This window comes from Athalia rosae, chromosome 1 (assembly GCF_917208135.1).
Source record: "Athalia rosae chromosome 1, iyAthRosa1.1, whole genome shotgun sequence".
NCBI classification, from domain to species: Eukaryota; Metazoa; Arthropoda; class Insecta; order Hymenoptera; family Athaliidae; genus Athalia; species Athalia rosae.
Genome location: NC_064026.1, coordinates 26,983,301 through 27,005,488, shown reverse-complemented (window position 1 = coordinate 27,005,488; position 22,188 = coordinate 26,983,301). Strand labels below are relative to the sequence as shown.

Genomic DNA, 22,188 nt, shown 5'->3' with positions numbered 1-22,188 from the left:
TTTCAATGATCATCTTTCCGATGATGAAAACCATCGTTATTCGCGCGTTAACCGAGCTCATAATTTAGATTGCGCAATTTTATCTCCTAACAAAACCCGGTCGACTCGGAATCGCTGAGAGAGTTCTTTTCGCCTCTCACCCTCGTTTCGCAACCGCCGAAATATACGTTCGGCTATTTCACTGAAACGCGTCGGTCGTGTCGCGTCTCCAATTGGATCCGCGGTATTACGTTTGAAAATTATGTCGTTTGACCAAATTCGACTTGTGCGCGGATCCCGGCTAACATGCACCTAATTATTTATCTTTACCGTTGGCTCTACGCCTCTCTCTCTCTCTCTCTCTCTCTCTCTCTCTCATTTTGATGCATCATATACGGTACATGGTTTCCATTCCTGTCAGAGAGATTAATCTCTATGGAAATTTGAGAATAAATCATGAACCAAATTCAATTGTCAGAAGGATCTTCCTTCCCTAGATATTTCCTATGCCTGGTACATATGTACACCTATACATATGTATGCGCTATAGAGAGTGCAGAATTACATAACCAACACATCAATCGATCGCTTTTGATCTGCTCGGAACATTCTCACCCGTGATGCATTCCCACATGTAACAATGATGAAATTTCCATTGAAATTCATGAATTTCAGAACTGCGTTTTCTCTCTCATTTTTTTTTTTTTTTTTGCTTTCTCTCTTCTTTTCTCTCAACCGATGGCTCTGGAAGGGGCGCGATGTCGAGAATTTTATTTTTTCTCTGCACATTATATTCCCGAAGGCTTCTGTTTTTTTTTTTTTTTTTTTCATTTTTTCATTTTTTCATTTTCTCGACGCGCTTCGCCCCGCAACGGCGTGAAATGATTGTAAATTTTGTATCCCCTGCAGAAGCAGCTGCGGAACAATGCGTATCGTAAATATATATATGTATACCTAGATATCGGTCGGCTATAAATAATGTAAAATGTCATTAGGTTTATATCTACACCAGTGGGCGACAACCGTAATTTTCTTTATTTTTTTTTTCTTTCTCTCTCTTCTCGTCAATTTTTATATTTTTCGTAGGCGTATCGCGTCGAGTTAAGAGAAAACGCGAAGGGCGAAAAAGACATGGAAGTGTATCATCGGTGGCTGCGTAATTTACGAGGCACGTTACACGGGGGTACAGCCTGTTAGAATTCGTGTACGTAACCGTCTATATTTCGCATCTATACATTATATCCGCGACTACCGCCGGGGCACCTTTTGCGATCTTCGCCGGGGAAAACATTAGCGAAATGAATTAACAACGAACACCACGGAAGCCACGTTAAGGAAGCCGGGGTATCTTCGCGAACGAGCCGGATGCAGTCGGGTAGCTACAAGATCGCCAATTTCACGGTGAGGGCGCAACTCGTCGTCATCCCCGAATCTTCCCCTTTCTGGAATAATTAATCTATTTACTCATTATTTATGTATTTTCTTTTTTTTTTTTTTTCACTTCTATCGAAATTATCAATACAGCTGTCGCACGATTCTCGAAGTGAGAACGACATTATTTCGCCGATTTATACGGTAAAATAATAATGATAAAATATTATCATTACGTGTGATTCTGAGCGGTGGTGAAAAAGTTTTTGCCAACCAAAACCCTAGAACCTTTTTACGCCCTTTGTACACCATAGTCCGGAAGTTGGTGGGCATCGTCCTCGTCTAAAGTAAACATCAATCTCCGTAGGGCTTTGTTGGGGAAAATTAACAATTTCTTCTGCAAAACGGAAATAAAGGGCTGGGGATGCGAGGGAAGAATGTATAGCTCGTACGTACAGTTACAACAAAGTTTTCCGCCGATCTTCAGTTAACGAGTTTCTCTCTCCACTCTATAAAATAATTACCTATTATGATTTTTCGATTGTACAATTGTATGTGATCCTTTTTGGAACGTAGATCGTTTTTTTTTCCCACACAGTTCTTACAATTTTCATCGATCGTGCGCCGCTGATTTGAGTTTCGGTTGTTTTTTTTTTTTTCGTATTTTCATTTCTCTCTCTCTCTCCACTTCTGCCCTCCGCGTCCAACGCGAACAAAGCGCACTTATCTGGTCGAGTAAATCGGAGAGAACGTTGATCTCAACCCCCCGCGTACCGTATACCACCTACCTACATCAGCTGTACAAGTAGGTAAGCAAGCGAGTTTCTGCACGCGCGTTATACGTCACGCACCGACGCCAATTCTGTGTACAATGTGCGATGTGTGCTGAGAAAAAAAAGAGCGAAAAAAAATTGAGTAGAAAAACCTACCCTTGTGTATCCTCCTCGGCTTATGGCGTGTATGCTTTATCGACGATGAAAATCGATCGCAATCTTCCTTGATAAATATATGTATACCTATTCACACCTCCGTTGTATATTACCAACCATGTATGTAGAGTATGTTTATGTATGTACCTACGGGGATGGTACGTACATCACGGTTCGCATCAGGGGTAGACGTGGAATTGGAACTGTTCACATTTATTCAACACGCGAGGGTTTACTTTCGTTATGTTACTATACAATGCATCATCGGCGAGGGCGCACTTCTTCTGAAGTTTCAAACTTATGGAGGATCGGTGAGGAAACGATTAAAAAAAACTCCAACTTTTGACGAGTTTTGGATTTTATTTTCCAACTGATCCTTGGAGGGGTGTCTTGGAACGTGTTGAACTGATATATTTTTCTATAGGAAACGCAAAAAATAATAGTCGTTGTTTTTCGGACCACCCCATTAGAATCACATTTGTAAAATATGAGAACCATACCGGATAAAATCTACTTCGGTTTTCCATAATTTTATTTACATACGTATTTCAACTCGTGCACATACAAATTATGCATATTTTATTGTTTGATCAATATATCGTTGTTGGCTGGAGGGGGGAGGGGAGGGCCCATACATTGCCACCAGTATGAACTTATAATTTAATTCTTATTTTTCTTTAAAACTTGTTATTTCCGTTTTTGTTTTATTTTTGCATAAATGTGTGTGTGTGTGCGCGCGTGCGAACTCTCGCGCATTTAATTTACGATTGCAAACAAAACTTTGAAATTGAATAAATTATACGGGAACCTCGTTCCAGCCTCCTTCCGTTTTTTTTTTTTTTTTTTTGTTTTCACTCATGTATAACCTGCGTCAAGCAGAAATGTGTACAGTTTGATGTACGTGCGACATATAAAATTCTATATGAATACGTCGGTCGCGAATAGCCAGATCCCTTGATGCATCCACCCGTACCAGGCGACGGATAAAATGCCTTCTGCAACGTCGGCGGACAAACGCTGCACGTCGAAAACGCGGAATGTCCAATTTCACGGTCTAAGGCGCCGAATTTTTCTCTCTTCCCTTTTGATTCAGGGGTGGTAAAAGCTTCTTGGAATCGACCGTGAAAATTCTTCTCTCAAACCGATTCCAAAAATGAAACAACGTACGAGTGTGTCGCTACGGATTTTTATTCTCTCCAATTTTCCACGATATTAAAATACCCAGCGAGTACCTAGATTATCAACGTTCGTTTCGTATTCGGTTTAACTTTTTTCTCTCGCGTTCGACTCGGTCTTGGCAAATAAAACCGCGATACGGTGCCATCCAACGATGCGGAAGCTTTTAGCGAGATTTGATCGCGCAAACTTTGTACACCTACACCTCATAACCCACGCGCCCGCAGGACCCAACCACTCGTTCCGATTTTTCTCACCGTTCGTGCCCCGTGAGACATTGCGCTGAAATTTTTCCTTCGCCTTTCATCCGTTTCTCTTCTGAAAACAAACAATGAATAACGTGAAAATACAAACGTAGTAAAACAGGGGGGGGGGGGGGGGGGGGACGACGACGACGACGACGACGAGTCTCAGGAAATGTCGGAGGTCTACAAGATTTCAATTCGGATCACATCGTGTAAGATTAAAAGTCGACGACGTCGCTACGATTTTCAACGGCCATCGGATTCTATAGTAATAATGTACACGAGTCGCGGTGTAAAGGTAACTCAGGTATCGCAGCGAGACAGATTAGCGCAGTTATATCTCCGGTTGGCTAGTTGGTGTCTACGTCTCCGGTGCAGCGGTAGCACCGCCAAGTCCCATCCTTAATCACAGTCTACAAGGGGGTGGTGGCCCCTGTCACATGGGATCTCGTAACTTTGGTAACGAGTAACTGTTCCTCTACGAGCTTGCAACGATCTTGTAAGATTTCTCAATTTGATTTCGGGAAATTTATCATGTAACCGTTCTACTCACGATTGTCTCGTGATTGTCGTGTCACTCCGGTTAAATGTATTCAAAGCTCACTCGACGAGGGTCAAAAATTTTCCTTTTCGAAAGAAAGAAAATGAGAAGGATATTTGGTAAAAATTTGTCGCGGAAGTAGGCACGAGGATCTCGGCGTAGGGTCTGAAATTTTTTAACCGCATTAAAAAAAATGTACAACGTCCCCCGAAGCGACCTCACGTCTCCTCCCCATCATCCAGAACTCGTTCATAAATTTTTTTCGGTGATCCCCGTAATTTTGAGGTGGAAAACCGCGGAATATATAATAACAGAAACCTTTCGTCCCGTTAAGCTCCGGGAATTTAAACCGTTTTATTTTTAGGTCAACCCTTATCGTATACGCTAGAATCTTCGCGTGTCTCGAATGAACTTTGGAAGGGTGAGAGACAAAGTACGAGGTAGGTAGGTAGGTAGGTAGGTAGGGAGGGGTATGTAGGTACCGTGAGTAGTGGGTAGCGAAGAAGGTACGGTAAAGACACGCCTACCGGATATTATTCACATTCTGACGATACATCGTCGTTGTGTATGCAATTCTTGACGGTATTTTTCACGCCCTATTATCAATGCGCATACTTTTCGACGAAAAAAAGTCAGTTTTTTTTTCTTACATTTCATCTTTATCGCGAGATTTATCGCACGGATCTTGTGCAGCGACTGAATTATAATAAGCGACCCTGTAGTGCGACGATATTATACCCAGCGAATAACGGTGCTGTCTCCTGCTCACAACTCCCCATTATCACACGCTCGATATCCTCGTCGCTTTGGCCGAAAACTCTCGAGTAACAACCCTGCGAATACCGAACTATATTGTGAACACGCAAGTTGATCGAGAGCTCACTGATTACGACCTTCGAACCTTCGCTAATCCCACAGTCTAGCATTTCGACCTTGAAGGGATTCAAATAAGAAATACCAAAGCGTAGATGAAAATTCGATTATACTTTTTTCGTTTTTTAGAGAAACTGCGGTTTCGTCGAATCGGTTTTACATTATATGTACGAAGTATCGGCTCTTTTATAGACCCAGAAAAATGAGAAGCTTTTACGTATTTTTTTCCCACATCATATCTGCCTCGGGAATCCTAATTTCTATCATGAAAAATTATGTATGGGAATGTCGAATTTATAAGTATGTATATTTCTTTTATTCATTGTTCTTTTTTTTTTTTTTTTTTTTTGATTTTCTTGAATTGAGCATAAAAAATCAAGTTTTTTCGTTCTTAAGGGCCGTAACGATCAGGTTTACGTTTTATTCTTTTCTCTTGTAGCAGAAAAAAGAAGGAAGAATTCTGATATTCGGAGTTCAGGTTCCACATGTGTGTACATACATTTATATCATACCCTTACATGGTTCGATCAATATATGCGTACACTCGATTTCGCATAATTTTTTTTTCAGCATTTTTTTTTTTCATAACATTCTAACTCCCACAACCCCTATTTCGACGATGTTTTTTGCGTAACGATGTCTCTTACTTCGTTTCTTGTACTCGAATTCTACAAGAGAAGAATGAAAGAAAAGAGAAAGAAATAAAATGAACGAGCAAGGACTCCCCTTCGACCTGAAAAACTCCTTTGACTTTTACTTTCTCTCGTATATATATTTTGAATTTCAAATTTTCTGGAAAAGAAAATGATAAGGATGAAAAAGATAAAAAAAAAAAAAACATTCATCCTGTAACGCTATCTCCACGGTACATAAACCTATATACTTTATCACATAATTCGAAGGAGGTACGACGGGTGGTGGTGGTATCGTTGGATGCAGATACAGGTATAGAAATTTTTCATACGCCAAATTCACGACTCCTCCATATCTCATCGCGTATCATCTTCTATTTATTCGGGGATAGCGATGCTGACCGGTACATCATCGTTTTTTACCACATTTTTAGGGGGTCATCTCCAGATTTAGAGGGGATGAACGTTTCCGGAGTATACCTATTTAAGTATCCGGAGGTTATAGCCCTGTGCCTGGGTTCAACGGGTGGAAATTCGCCCCGGGTATAGAAAATTGTTAGTAGTACTGTATAAACCGTGTATACCGCACACGTGTGTACACGAGATTTCTCGATATACACACGCGGTAATATATATATATGGGGATTTGTTCAAGGAGCATGAAACAAAGCGCGTGTCCGTATAATATTCGACCGTCCACTCGTCCGTGTATCATGGAATTGAAACGATCTATCTCGTCCCTCGTCTCCCGTCAACCTTCGATACGATATAACCAGGCGCTGCACCAGCGAATACAACATCATCGTCATCGTCCCTAATATTTTACGTGTTTTACATTTTCCAGTTTTTCCAATTTTTGAAAATCGAATTGGAATCCCCTCTATTTCTTTTATTATCTTGGAATGACAAAAATTTGCCAGGCGAAGTGACCGACGTTCGAGGCTCACCCCGCGGTACCGTTGTACATATTTTTTACCTTTTTTCACGGATTGTGAATGAAAGGAGAACAAAAAAAATAATCCACTAATTTATTTTCAAAGCCAACCATTCGGCGTACGTGTAGGTTGGGTACCCATTGAATACATAAATTGAAACACACTTCTTATCTGCTTTGATCAATCGCAATGCACCGCAATACGCGGTCGTGATCGTTATTTTTATTTTATTTATTTATTTTTTTTCCATCCGCACCTTTCAATTTGGTATGATGAAATTGAATCCTTTGAAACCACCCTACAAGACACGAATGACGTGTACGGACCACGGCCACAGCGTTGCCTAGTTTTCCCTCATTTTTCTTATCGTGCACTTTTCGCTTCTTTCCGCCTCCTGAAATTCGAACAATCTAATCCTGGCGCTGGTCGAAAAACCGTCGAACATTATTTTAATCTGTTTTCCGATTTTACGGAGCAATTTTCTCCGGTACTACGCCGATAATCGGGGATTTTCGATTTTCTCAGGTCCGCGGAGGAGATTCTCACCATGCTTTTGGAAGCTAGCGAGGAAGGCGCCGGTGGTAATTGGGACAGTGGTCGAGTCGTTTGGAGCGTACGGTACGAGGTCGAAGGTGAAGATGAGGAGGTGTCCCCTGCGGGCTCGGGGCAACATCACCATCACGTGGATCGAAGAAAACTCCAAGCGCGGCTAGAGATACAAAAGGACGACATTCAAGCTGTTCTTCCTATCTCTAAGGTAAGGGTACGTACACAAATAAGAAAACATGTGCCGATTTTTCCCTCGGACGGAGAAAATGAAGTGCTGGACCTCCATCGGTTTTTTTTTTTTTTTTAATAAATTTTGGAAAAAGGAGGAGTGACGGAAATCTAACGATAAAATTGTAACAGTACGTATAACTAAAGAGTGAAACGCGCGAGGTCAGTTCTTTCGGGGAACGGTGTTTCCAGCGCCGAGTCGGAGCTTTGACTTATGAGTTGGTGTTTTACGTATAAAGCTATTGTACAGTGGTCACAAAATTCTACACGGGGATGGAGGAGGAGCGACTAAAGTGAGCAAACTCCGTCGAGGTACTGTTGCAAGTGTGTTTATTTGTTTGTTTGTATGTTTATTTGTTTGTTTGTTAATTCTCCCCACGACGTTCGCCGGCGGCTGATGTTAGCTTGCAATTATCATGAATCACTGCAGCGGGTGAAACCAGTAGCGGGTGGAGAAGTGTAGGGAAGGAAGGCACCCGGTACCGAGGTGATTCCGCCGTCTACGTTACACCGCAGGTCGCGCGGCGTACATACACTCGCATACAAGTTCACCTATGTATTCGTACCAACGGACTCTCCAAGACATTCTACCCGCTTCCTTTTTTATTTCACTCTCTTTTTCTACCCACTCGTATATACCCATTTCAGCACGTACGTACAAGAGTTATTCTTACAGCTTAATGAAGAAAATAACGAATCGCTGTTTTAACTGCGAGGAAAGAAAACAGGGAAGAAGTTAGTTTTCAAGGGAAATAAAAAATAGGAAGAAAATGAAGAAAACTTATCGCAGGATCATAATGGCGTAAAGCCTTTTTTTTTCTAGTTGCGAAAAAAATGAAAAAAAACAAAACCGTGGAGAACCGGCGTGTCGACCCGAGTTCAAATTGCTCAATGAATCTGATCGAAAGTTGATGAATCATTTAAAATCACGCGAACGAATTACATTGGATTAGAGATCGATCAGCCGAGTACCCGAAAAAAAAAAAAAAAAATATATATATCGAACCTGATCCCGTCGTTCGGAAGATGGAAATGTTTTTTCCCTGTAGCACGTAAAATGCGGAGGTTATAGAGGTGTACGTATGACGCACACCCTTTCGTTCCCAACTCGTTAATCCTTGATTCATTGTTAATAATATAAATCGTGACGATTTTATCGCAAAGGTTGTAAACGCGATCGGCGACCGAGATCGCCGATGTTATGTGTTGGAGCTAGTACGTAGGTACCTACCCGTACGTAGAGCCCTAATATGAAGTAGAATAAACAAGGAAACGACGAGGTAGAATTTCTACCGGTTACACGTAGGTCCTGCCCGCGGTGTATACGGAAGGAAAAGGAACGCAACGGCAATATCTACGAAGTCGCCTAGCCGTTTGCCAGATTGAACGCGCTGTATATTATAACCGTAATATTTACGGTAATAAGGCGGCCAAGGTAGCGCGCTGGAAATGCTAAAGGGCTGAAGGGCTGAAGAGGTTGAGAGGGAATGAAGGGCCGAGCGGAGCTAACCCAACTTTGCTGCCCGTACGGCGCAATAACTCCGAGAAATTTACGATTTGCCTAATGACACAGAGGGGCACCCAAAACTCACCCTCGTTCACGAAATTTCGTACCCCAAAAATTGTTACATTGAAATTATTATACACATTTATACACATCGAGCATAGAAGTAGGTCAGATATTACCCTTCAAATTTATTCCGAGCGATTAAAATCCTTCGAAAGATAAACGAAAATTATTTAAATTGAATTTTACGCGGTATACCAGCTTTCACCTGGTATGCGTGTATATATGGAAGTAAAGTATCGACCTCCGCATTCCGAATTTTTGAAGAATATTATATGTAGAAATGTCGGTATTTCGGTATAAAGTAAAAAAGAAAGAAAAAAACAAAAAAATGTAGCGACGAAGGAATTCGGAAGGGGGAAAATCCCGGATTTCGGTAAGTTATCCGAAAGGTGAGTGTTTATAGAGCGTGTTGGCTTCGTCGATGCAAATTCCGAAACTCCTTTGTCTACTTTAGTGGAAAAAAATGAATGAAAAAAAGGACGGAGATTTGATAAGGTGAATACAGAAGAGAGGAGCGTCGAAGGGGGAGGAAATAGAGAAAGGGTGAGAATGAATAGATCGAAATGTATACCCGCCTGCCGCGTGGTATTATTTTCCCTTTGGCTCGACGGAAAAGCGTTTTCAAACAGCCGTAAGATAACTTTTGTTAGTCGAGCCTCGCAAGCTCCTCGCATTGTAATATGTGTATAATCTTCACCTCGATCTCCCAATCGAACGAACAAAGATTTCGAACCCCCGGAATGATTTCGCATCTATTTTTATAGGGTCACCTCGTATAACCTCCGCTTTACACTTCATGTACCCGGGGAAACGCGCACAGGTAATACGGGCGGTATCTATTACCACATTTCTTTCAGGGAATTCAGACGAAAAAAAAAAACCTTGAGAAAAGACAAAGGAAGGAACAACAGAAGAACGGGCAATCTGGAAAAACTATCTGTGGAGTTCACGTAGTTTCGGAAGATCAACCGCGTCTTAAAGCGAAAACTTTTATTCCACAGGAATTTTTCCTACCAGGATCCAGAAACTAGTATCCTGTATGTAAACGGATTTTCACTAGACGAGTATAAAGAATCGTTAGGATTTAACTAAAAACAAATGCGGTGGTTCCAAAAAAAGAATTAAAAAAGGAAAAAAGGAAAAAATCGAACAACGAATGATGGACAAAAAAAAGAATTAAATAAATAGCTCGGTGAAGGAAACAAACTATGCGTCTGCTAAAAGTTTTCGGATCTTCAAGAGCGCGAAGAACGGAATAAAAAGAAAAAAAAAAAAAAAACTGACGGAGATTTATTTTAATACTGACTACACCAAATATATATAACCATCCGCAGACCCATCTGCTCAAGTACATAGCGGTATATAGGTTACCGTGTGGTTAAGACTGCGGATAAAAATATTTCTTGGCTCACCGTGTCCTTCCTGTAAAAAATTTGAGAAAAAAAAAAAAAAAAAACAGACAAGAAAAAAGACGAAAAGAAAGAACGGGAATGGGAGGGAAAAAGAATGTCCTGCAGCAGCTACGTAACGTATAATATAAGAGGGTTAAAATAGGCGGGCTCATGATCGATATCCAAGGGCTTAGTGCCTATACCTACTTCATACCTACCCCTTGCTGCAGGTATTAGGCGCGAGATCCTGTATAACTTGGAGGTGGGTGTATTTGCTACTTGGCATAATACGATATAACGGGAGGCTTATAATTGGCGGAGGACATTATTTCTATCAAGAGAAGCGTTGCGTTATGGCAACGTACTGGATATTCAATTACCAGCAGCTAATGTAATCCATGCCTCCAAATTGTACGACCTGTATTATATACATATATGCATCTACGATATACCGAGCTACGCTCTGTCTAATTTAACCGCGTTTATGGGTGTTATATGTAAACCTGCACATAGGTATGAAATCTAACCTGTTATGTGCTTACTCTGAACTCAACCATGTACAATTGTGAGGGAATAACACAGCGTAGATTTTATAACAACCCATAGAACGAACTTCATCAAGTTTGAACGTATGTACGTGCGATATTTCCTCTACGACGTTTCGCACATCCCCTATGAATTTATGGGCAATTATTAAAGAGAGTTGCAAAATTTTTGTATCTTATACTTTTAAATTTCACGGCTCACCCCCGAGTGTCGCGGCTATTGAAAAAAATATTTTAGCAAAGCTTTTTCAAACACCACATTAAATTTTCAAACACGATAAAATCAAACGAGATGAGAAAGAAAAAAAGATCCGGCGAATTTTTTCAATGAACTTATTTCTCCTAAATATATGCTTACGGACCGACATGTTTTCGTACGATTGGTTCAGTTCACCGTCGACTCGGTGAAAATGTTTCGAACAAGTTTTGCACGTTGAAAATAGAATAACAAAAGCTAATTAAAATCGAAGTGGTTTTTTTTCTTCTCGCAGTAGCCGCAGGGCAGTTGTGGAAAAATTAGCGCAAATGAGTACAGAGCACACGTACGAAGGGTGCGGATTTTCTCAAGGCTTTTATCGACTCTATTTTTATATTCAGCGGTTTTGGAAAAGCACAGTGTACCGTGTACATACATGTGTGTATCGTACATACATAGATGCCTCGTTTCCGGATGGTCGATGAACGAAATAGCCGAGGAAACCGTCCGAGCTCGGAGCCCATCACGAACGTCATTCTGCATCGTTTAACCCACGAGTGGAATTAATGATCGGAGAAAATAGTGAGTGAGCCGGTAGAAAATGCTTTTCAACGGATGTTCCAGGTCGGTCCCCCCCTCAAAAACTTCACCATTTTTCCTCTATCCAAAAAAAATTCAGGTATTTTTTTTTTCCGTTCTTTTTTCTTATCGTAGAATAAATTCGAACCACTATCAGGGATTGTAATGAAAAACGAAGACCAAGAGAAAGAGCGCTAGGGCTGCAGGAGTAATGCGAAAACAATAAAAGGATTTAAAGATGAGTGGAATAAATCCGGGTAGAGATTTTCTGGCAATTTCCCATCGTCCGTTATTCGTCATGTTCAAATATAGTATACTTGTGTGTAAAGTCGTACTTCGGAAGGTCCATATTTGCATTGGTAGTAATTTTCCAACGGTGCAGTATCAGCGGTATACGTAGGAAGAGGAAAATAATTTTCCATGCAGCCCACGTACGTCGCGAGCAACATGTATAGTATATATACAATATGAATAGAAAACTGAAATGATGATATTTATTAATAAATAAACCGTCGGCAAATTGTAGAAATGGTCGTATCCTCATTAAGGAAACGCGTGACACGCGTTTCTCTACCCAACCTCACCTCACCTCACTCATTCCCTCTGTCCAGTTCCCATAAAAAAGTACACGAAAAATGGGTCGGGAGAAACGCGTACCTACCTACGTGGACTGAGGCAAAGGTCGCAGGTGAGCTCGGTTGGAATTCTTATTTTATTTGTTTGGTTTTCTCTTTTTTTGTTTTAAATATATTTCGCCCACCCCGAAATAACGAAAAGCTCGACGGAGAAAAAAGTTACCGTAATTCTTTTTTTCCTTCTTTTATTCGCACAGTCTGCGGCGCAACTTTGTTTATCACATACAATATGTATGTATATTTCGGCACGGAAGATTCTTGAGAATTTCTTTCATTTTATTTTTTATCTTTCTTTTTTGCTAAATTGTTTTTATTTTTACGCGTCGGTAGGTTTTTTTGTTTTTTTTTTTTTTACTCTATTTTTTGGTTGTTTCGCAGCAGGTACAGCTAGCAGACGTTGACGATTTATGTCCTAAGATATAGCGAAATGCTACGCATAGGTTTTTTCGCGGGTTGTATTTTGATGGCGGAAATTCCGCTCACGCGTTTCATAAAGCATTTTCCAATAATCCGACCCTTCGTCTTGCGAATTCCAAAAGTAGCCGGCGCCCTATCTCTTTCGCTCCCCCGTTTCATCCCCCTCTTTCTTTCTTCCTCTTTTCTCGTAAACTAATCAATACCTTCGAGACTCGGATGTGTACGTACACGTCTCTATGTACATGTGTGTACGTGTATATACATAAAACTCGCGGGATATACCTACGTAAAGTAATGTCGCTAAGTTCAAGCTCGTTCCTTCTCGGGTTCGTTCACCGTTCGCACTGCGTTCACAACCGCGTTACCGATGCCTATGCCCTTTCTTCCTTATTTCTGTCTAGAATATATAATGTAACTATGTGTACGTACATATGTACACGTACACCTATACAATATTCACGTCGAAAAGTTAATTAGACAGGTGCTTCTGTCGCGTAGGATAAATTAAGGGACGGTCTTAACCGTTGTTAATTAAAAATTAAAAATTAAAATATCAAACGGATGAAGTATAGTATCGCGACTGTGAAACGTTGTTCCGCGTATATTAAAAATTCTCGAATATTAAAAAAAAGATAAATATAATAAATAAATATAAATTGCACGCACGAGTGCGCTTAATTTGAAATCTACGACTGCCGAAAATCCGCGCTCCGGCCGATATTGATCCTCTCAAACCGCGCTCGACGCTTTTATACACACCCTACGTTGGTACGCGATGAGGTTTTAGCGACTCTGACGGAACCTAGAGCGGAATATTTTGGTAAGGTATATACGGCTGGAGCCGGTAAGTTTGCACTACACATATGTATACGCTCGCGTTATACTATTTGATGCATCGCGTGCATGGGGAACCTTTGAGCGAACCAACGACTAATTCAGAGGAATCTGATGAGCTAACAATAAGTAAACAGACGGATAGAGAGCGGATGTTGACGGAAGACAGAACGTGTTATCCGGGCGTGTGTACACATGTGTGTGTGCGTACACCTGTAGTTAATACCTGTATGCAAGCTCCGACGCAGTAGCTGCAGGGACATTAGAGGGCATGAACGTTCCATACCCGGGACTCGACGAAGTAATTAGGATTCGCCGTTTATTAAGGTAAACCGTTGAACGAGGCCTATCATCTGGCGCAAATAGAACCGCCTGTGACCTATAGTCAAGTTTGATCTTACCTCGTCTCGCATCTCCCCTCCCCCGTGCCCTACAGCTGGCAGCTTATACGCGGGCGGTGCATATATTTCCAGTGTTGCAGGTAAAAGTGCTTTGTAAAATTTCAAAGACGGATAACCAGTTCCCCTTCGAGCACCCAACAATATCGGGATCGAACGAAAGCGGATTTACAAATAGCGCGCGTTCCAAAGTAGCTGTACGGATGGCGAAGGAAAACGTAGTTGATCGAGATCATCTACGGACTCACGACTCGTATAATCGCCTCTCGGGATCACCGGCTGTTTTTTTTTTTTTTTTTTTTTTTTTTTTTTTTCTCCTCCTATTCCCGTATAATCTTGCGACTCGAAGGTTGTACTTTTTTTTTTTTCACTCCCTTTGATAACGCGACTGAGACATGTTGTGCAATATAAAATCTGTTGAAAAATTTATACGTTGTAGAATCTTTTATTAGAAGTCGAAGGGCATAAAAATCACATATATTTCTGTATGCGTTATATACGCGACGAAGCTCGGAGTAAACCGTAGGATACGGTCTTCAAAGCGAAGCACGTTATTATTATTTATTCGTTTATTTATTTTTCATGTCTGGACGGTACATATAAGGCATAGGAGTTATATACCTACTCTTCGTCGTAACGAGACCCCCCTGCCGATGATATTTATACAGACTTTCGTTGCCTTCTTTTGCAACCCGTACCTATACCTCACTCATCAGAGGAAACTGAAACCTTCTTTTTTCCTCTGAAAATCAGGCAATTCATCCTCCCTTCCTTACGAACTTCTGCGAACGTAGTAGCCTCGGAAGCCGTTGACCACAAATCTAATGGAAACAAAAAAAAAAAAATTTAAACTCGCTTCCTTTCTGGGGAGAAGATTCAATCGATGGCTGCCAATTAATTCAGTGAAGAAAAGAGAATAAAGAACAGCGGAAAGTTTTTGATACATTTTTTCAGAAAAGTAAACTACTTTCGCTCCGCCGGTCGACAGCGCATCTCCTGTAGGGACAAGAGGGTAAAAATCGAGTACGTATTCGGTGAGGACCGTAGCGTCGATGTGGGGCGGATAGACGTGAGATTGGGGGTAAAATTCACCCGCTCATCGAGCTGGCCGGGGATGAAATTACCAGAAAACGAATCGGTTTATTTCGCACGTAGCCGCTTTATCTGCTATTTCGCCTTCGCCTATTCCCTTCTCTTCCACTTCTCTCCGCCCGCCCTTATTTCCACTTCTCAGGCCGACGGATATCCTCCCTCATGTGCCACTCTCTCGATTACCGCAGAACACGAGCTGGCGACGAGCTGTTTCTTCCTCTCCTTCCTCGCCACTCAAGCCCCCGGCTCTTCTTTTTTCACCCCATTCCACGCCCCAAACATCCCGCACTCCTTCCTTTTGCAATAAAACCTCTCCTATTCTTTAACTTAACTGCTCCCGTGCCTCTCGCCGTTTGTCTATCCAACCTAGAAAACGTTGGAACGAACGGCTCCCTACTTTTTTTCTTCAACACTCTCTCTCTTCCCTGTCTAAAATGCTCTCCATGTTGTGTAATTCCCAGGCGGTTAATGAAGAATGTAAACCGCGTTATTAGATACATGAAAAGGACCACCCATGCGAAAAGGGGTGTAACAGGGGATCCCTTGAAAATAGAAAAAAACAAAACGGGTTCTGTAGAACGAGAACACAATACGCGAGACCACAGCTATATATTCAACGAAAAGAAGAAATCAAGTTTCAGTATCTTCCCTTATTTTCGGATTGTTCTTTCTCCATTATGATCGGCGGAGAGAAGCTTCATCAATCGCAGTTAGTTGTAAACGACGAAAAAAAAATGATTTTCAAATCTCGACGATTCTGACTCGAATTACGAACAACTGTACACGTGTGAGCTTTCGCTTCGTAATCCGTCTGCGCTGCTTGCACGACGATCTTTTTATTTTTGACTTTCCAATTTCTGTTCGTGAGCTCGAAACTGTAACCCGACGTTTCGAGATTCGTGTAACAACGAGATGCGAAGCATTGGGTATAAGGTCAACATCAAACGCAATATGGTTTTCTCATCGACGCCGAGCTTTGCTGTAGAGGGTGCGATATCCAGAATAAGAAACTCAAAGCAACTTCGACGGCAGCCATGCATAACGCATGTCCAATTTACACACTGCAAATACACGTCTGTATAAATATACAGACGTATACTGCACACATTTATGTCTATGATGGAAAGTATGTAAAGTTCCTGCGTTATGTATAAGAATTTTTCAACGTTTCGATACACGCGTACGATTCGTATCCGTGGTATACATACATATATATAAACGTATTCGAATACATCAGGAGAGAATTTCGATCTCTCCTTTTTGCGCTCTTCGTTTCCAGATTTTTCGTCATCGATCGACAATAATCTTCATTCGAAACTGAACGTGAAGCTGATTACAGTGATAATTTTGAGCAATTCTTACGATGATACGTTTCACCCTTGAAGCCAACTATCTTTCGTACAAACGATATTTTCGAAAAACTTTCAGTCGCCGAGATATTGAGGTGTCTCAGGATAAAAGCCCCACCCTGTATACGTATCGTTCTATTATCAGATGTTTGGGGAAATATTGTTGAAGTGGATAAATAAGGGATAGATACGTATACGGAGCTGTCGATCCGTCATTTTTCATCTACACGTACATACATATTACACTTCTCGCAGGTCAATATAATGGAGTAGAATGAACCCAAAGATGTACAGCTATATACCCACCTATATGCCACGCGAGGACAGTGACAACCGAACCAAATTTCCCCCCGACCCGTGGAAACAGTTTCTTTTTTTTTTTTTTTTTTTTTTTTTTCGTCGATCCGCGCCATACAGAAAATTCTTTTTCGGTAAGATCTTTAATTTGTCTGAAAGCATGGAATTCTGTACACACAACTCGCGTGTATACCGTGGCATTGTACATCTATTCCTACCCACTTACACGCCGGTATCTTAAGTGATATTACTTACATCGATTTTGCAACCGACTACGTATCATATGAACGGAAAATAAAGCAATGATGTACATAAATACTGTGTACAGCGAACGTATTGGTATGTACACACACATTCCACTTATATATATCTACATGTCGGTACGTCGGGCGCAGCTTCATTCGAGAAATTCTAGGGTGAGTAATCGAACACCGATCATCGCCTCAATCGATACGAACGTAATAATCGAATACATATTCTTTTCTATAATTTTCACATTAATAGAAATTTCTAGCCGTGGTATTTGCGGTGTTTCGCCGGGATAGTTCAGAGAAATTTGAAATGTGCCAACTCGTAGAAAACTGTCAATGTTTGTTGGAGCGTACAGATACGTATACATATACGTATATATCTACCCCCTCCCTCTTCTATGTGCATTTTCACAAAGGCACTGGTCATCAGAGGTATACATATGTAGATGCGTGTATATTAGGGTGCGTCATTTCTTGAAACGTTTTAAATTTCACATTTCACCCCTACCGCCTCTCGGAACGGTTCCAAATTATGACAAAATATGTTTTATAAACAATATAAGTATGCTCAATACTCGACAACGTGACTTCGATTTTTAGTGAAAACCCGGTCTCATTTCATTTTTTGTTTTAGTGTTTTTCAGTTGTGAACTGAATTTGCATATTTTTAATAATATATAACTCGGAACGTTCGTACACATTTCGATGGGAAATTTTCCGTGGAATGACGCACCCTAACGTAGATATATACACATACGTAGAATACGCGAATATACGACGGAGAACTGCCGCTTTATAGAGTTTCGGATAAAATGACCGAATCATTACCGCGTGACGAAGCAGAATTCTGTATTAATTTGGAACGGTTTAGTATGTACGAATATCAAGTATTTCTCTCGGAATTAACCAACTGAAATGAAGTGCCATCCATATACGTGAAGTGATGGGACGTGCGAAACGACTTTTTTTTCCTCTTTTTTTTTTTTTCAATACTTCATTCGTTTCAATTATTTTTTTGATTTTTTCGTTTTTTCTTGCTTAAAATCACTTCGAGCGGCAATTTTCGCACAATGCGCAGAATGAAAGGGAGAAACGATTGAATTGAACCGCGCGGTTTTCCACCGAATATATAAATTGAGGTTTTCAGAAGTTTCCGGAAATTTTAACGATCGATTCCGACGACTACAAGTGTCAGGTATTCGCTCAGAATGAGGTAGTTTGGTAAGGATAACTACCAAACTAACCACGTACGATGGTCGTAAAGTTTCTGCTTTTGAACACGTTGAACACATTGAATTCTCTCTATAGACTTTAAGACAATAGCTCAGTTAAGTACGTTCCAAACTTCCGATTACCTACCCTAGTGTTATACAATAGTTTAGATTCAACGCGAATAACCGTCGCGCATAGTTTTATTCGCTGACGTATTATTGAGCCGTCGAATCACTGAAACTACAATTATTTTGACCGTTTGTCGAGAACGCATTTTCGAATATAGTATATGCTTTAGATACTTATATGTGTACATAGCTTGTACAAGCTGATAAAGATGACGGGGTCCTGGGAATCGAAAATGGAATAACCAACGATCTATATGGATCTATATTATAAGTCGCGCGTTGAGTGCATACCCCAGACGAAAATAAAACCAATAAAAAAAAATCAGCCTCTAAATTATCGGCTCAAAGTTCCGTCGGCGACATTTTTAATCGAATCGAAACTTGATTAACGATTTCGTGAACGATGAAAAGAAATGAAAAATAAAACACAAGCAATATTTATTCGACGAAATGCTGGGTCTTGACTTCGGCAGAGACATTATCTATTCTCGATTATACCACAATCTAGAAATAGAACAATTTTATTCACGTGTTTAACTTTGTAAGTTCCAAAGGTCATCAGGGCCATTTAGTGAGGGGTCGAATCGCACTGCAATTTTCCAATTTCCCTAGACTGTTCAGCCACCTACATGTGTACGTACGATCGTATTACAACGTACATAGATATAATGACGCTGTCTAGGCCGTATATACCTGTGTACGACGAGGTGTACCCAACTCCCACATTTCCACACCATTATAAGCTCTGCTTTCGCACACATGTGTAGTAGACAGAACTGTGCACGGACATACGCAGGGTGTGTATGAGAACCTCAATGGAAGCGAGTCGCTCAGACTATTACTTAGACCTAACCCAACTTGTAATTAGTTTAATTCCATATCGTACTATGGGATGTGGTCCGTGCAGACGCGTAAGTTTGTAGGTATTCAAGCAGTGTACACAAAGGGAAACTGGTGGGGATTGAGCAACCATGAGGGAAACTTCCAAGCAAATTGTCTGCGTGATTCAACGGTATAAGGATGAAACCCGATGTATATTTGGTGAAATTCGACGTACGATGAGGTAAAAAGTGGTCTGTCAATTATTTCGACCATAAAAGTTGAACCGCTATTGGCGTGAGAAAATGGGAAAATAATACTCGAAATGTCGAGACCGCGGGACCTTTTATTTATTTCTATTGTTCGGCCCTCTCAACTTTATCTAATACATTTCTGGTCACCTCTGTACGAAAGTAAAAAACAGAAACCAACGAGCTTTTTCTTTCTCCTCTTCGCCCTCCCCCGATGGTCGGGAACACGAAGACCTCGTCGGGTCTATTCCTCCTGTTAAAACAAAGCTAAGATGCGGCGAATACTTCGTCTGAGAATTAGACGGTTATTGAACATTCGATACGAACACATCCGTTCACCTCACACACTTACAACAATATTATTATGCACACGAGGAATAATTTACGCGAGCATTATACCAGCCATAATACCGCTTGTTCAATTTCTATGTTAAGTTGTACGTATAGTATACTACTAACAGACGTAATTTCATTTCATACATTGTGATGAATGTCAAGTTTGCGAAATAGTTTCACATGCTGATAATATATGTATATACGTATACATATATATATATATATTTACGTATACGTGTCACGTTATAACGTAATACAATATATATATAGAACCCTGCTACGACAAACGGCTTGTGTGCGGTAACCCAATTAACCTTTGTATAACGGTAGAACTTTGTTAACCGCAACGAATATATGACCCGGGTACGTCTGTTACGCACATATACCTACACCTCTGAATAACAACCTCATTAAAAATTCATAAGATTATCTTTGCACCACATGCGGCTGAAAGAAACGAGAATCAAAGATATCGTCGCACGATCCGCATGGGAAACTCCTCCCAAAGAAATACCAACACGAATGTTCCGTTCGCTCTCTTCGTAATTAAAATTAGAAAAAATCGGACTTTTGGAACTTCGATGACGATAAATCCGGTCGTGGATGAGAGCGAAAAATAAAAATTATTCGGCGCCCAACGTTACTCGTTACGAAATAAAGTACCCTTACATATATTCTCGGAGTTTGATAAACTATGTGAAAAAGTTAACTAATTGCCCTGGAATTCTCTTTTTTTTTTGCGGCGGAAAGAAAGGATGTGCTAAGAGGTGGGGGTGGTTCGAAAGAATTTTTTCCGCTACTTTTTCTCGTCGGTTTATTCCTTCTGTTTTTTTTTCGCACTCGCAGCCGCTCGGGACAAACGACGCGTCAAACCGGTAAAAGTGGTTTTTGAGCCGGTCTCGGAAATTGCGCTGGCGGAGAAGGAGAAGAGAGAATCAAAAATTTTCCGCGCTTCGTTTCCAAGAGATTTCTACGTACGGATACGAATCCGGCAATATTCGTTTGAACGTGCATACCTATACAGCTATTCGTAGAACGAACTATCGCACGACTTTCAACAACGTCCTTAAAAAGTTCATTTGTCTGCGACCGCGATGCGGCGGCGTAGCTGCCGCAATCCCCATGTGCTTCTATTTCTGCATTCGCTTCTGCTGCCGGGTACATAAATTGGAATCGAGCTGCTTCTAGTTTGCAGTTTCATTAATTAATATTTCCTCCCGTATAAGGAAACCGAATGGTGTGGGAAGCTCTTGAAATAATACCTGAGGGACAAACATCGGATATATCGTATCATACTTAAACATAATATAGGTAAGGTACTTGCACAGCTTCCTCGTTCGTGAATATATTTTACCCCATGTATACCTACGTATTGTGTATATATATTTTCAGACACACCGGAATATACCTGTAACTACTTCGTTTCTAACTACACAAATCCTTCGCTCAAATCTCGCACGATTCGTAGCATCCTCTCGAGCATCCTCTAGAGCACATCGTCTGTATTAATATGTCCTACCAAGGGTTTATAATTCTAGGATATCAATAAAAATACTAACGATAAGTTCAGACCGAACGGGTGAAAAATCCACGTAATATACATTCGTACGAGGTCTCTTGGAATCAGCCGTGACGCCTTCGGTCTGGTCGGACGGTGGGATCGCTCGAATCAGTAGTGACGCCATAGTTTGGTCGGACGGTTCTGTCGAATCAGTGGTAAGGCCAGAGTTCGGTCGGACGCGAGTCGACGAGTTTTCGTCCGCCACTTGAACGTCTTCGTTCCGTTTATCGATTCGCGCTTTCGTTCGTTGTTCATTTATTTGGTTTATTATTCGTAGAGATAGCGCGGATCATCCCTGTGCGGAGAAGAATATTATCTTTTCGGTCGATTTGTGAAGAGCGTTTTTAATCTCTTTGACTTTGAAGAATTATCGAGGGATCTTACCTCGTGCCGCTGACCCGATGCCGTTTCCAATCTTATTTCGGATCTTCTTTGAGGATTATTTTATTTTATTTTTTCATATATTTTCTTTTCACTCACGGTATGGCTTTAAAGACGTCTCTACCTCAAGGCTGATTCCATTGTCGTATCCTCAAAAGATCTGCGGATGTATACGGAGACAAAGAGGAACGGTAAAAACATAGGTACACCTGCACCGTACAAACTACTTTCTGTACTCCATATATATTCAACTATTCAAGCGTCTAAATGTTTGACGATATTGCAGCTTTCCACAGAGAGAAACTTTTCTGGCAAAGATTTGACGTTCCGCATACGTTACACGCTCGTATACCTACACGGGGTATATGTATGTATACTTGGAAAATATAATATTGATAAAATGTTGCGTCATATCATAAGTGCTCAGCATTCATTGGAAATGTATTACAGAGAAATATCAGGGGATCTAAAATATTCTTGGTAAGCAC

General features: G+C 40.9%; 1 protein-coding gene across 6 annotated transcripts in view; it reads left to right on the top strand.

Moving 5' to 3' along the window:
* LOC105683476 (transmembrane protein 132E) overlaps positions 1 to 22,188 on the top strand; it is a 168,297-nt gene that overhangs the window by 127,502 nt on the left and 18,607 nt on the right. For 5 of the 6 annotated variants that reach the window (XM_048648880.1, XM_048648877.1, XM_048648878.1 and 2 more), the window contains one exon: positions 7,207 to 7,444. In XM_048648880.1, the coding sequence (XP_048504837.1) occupies positions 7,207 to 7,444 (238 nt within the window). The remainder of the gene's footprint in view (positions 1 to 7,206; positions 7,445 to 22,188) is intronic. The other variant, XM_012396090.3, reaches the window with a different exon arrangement.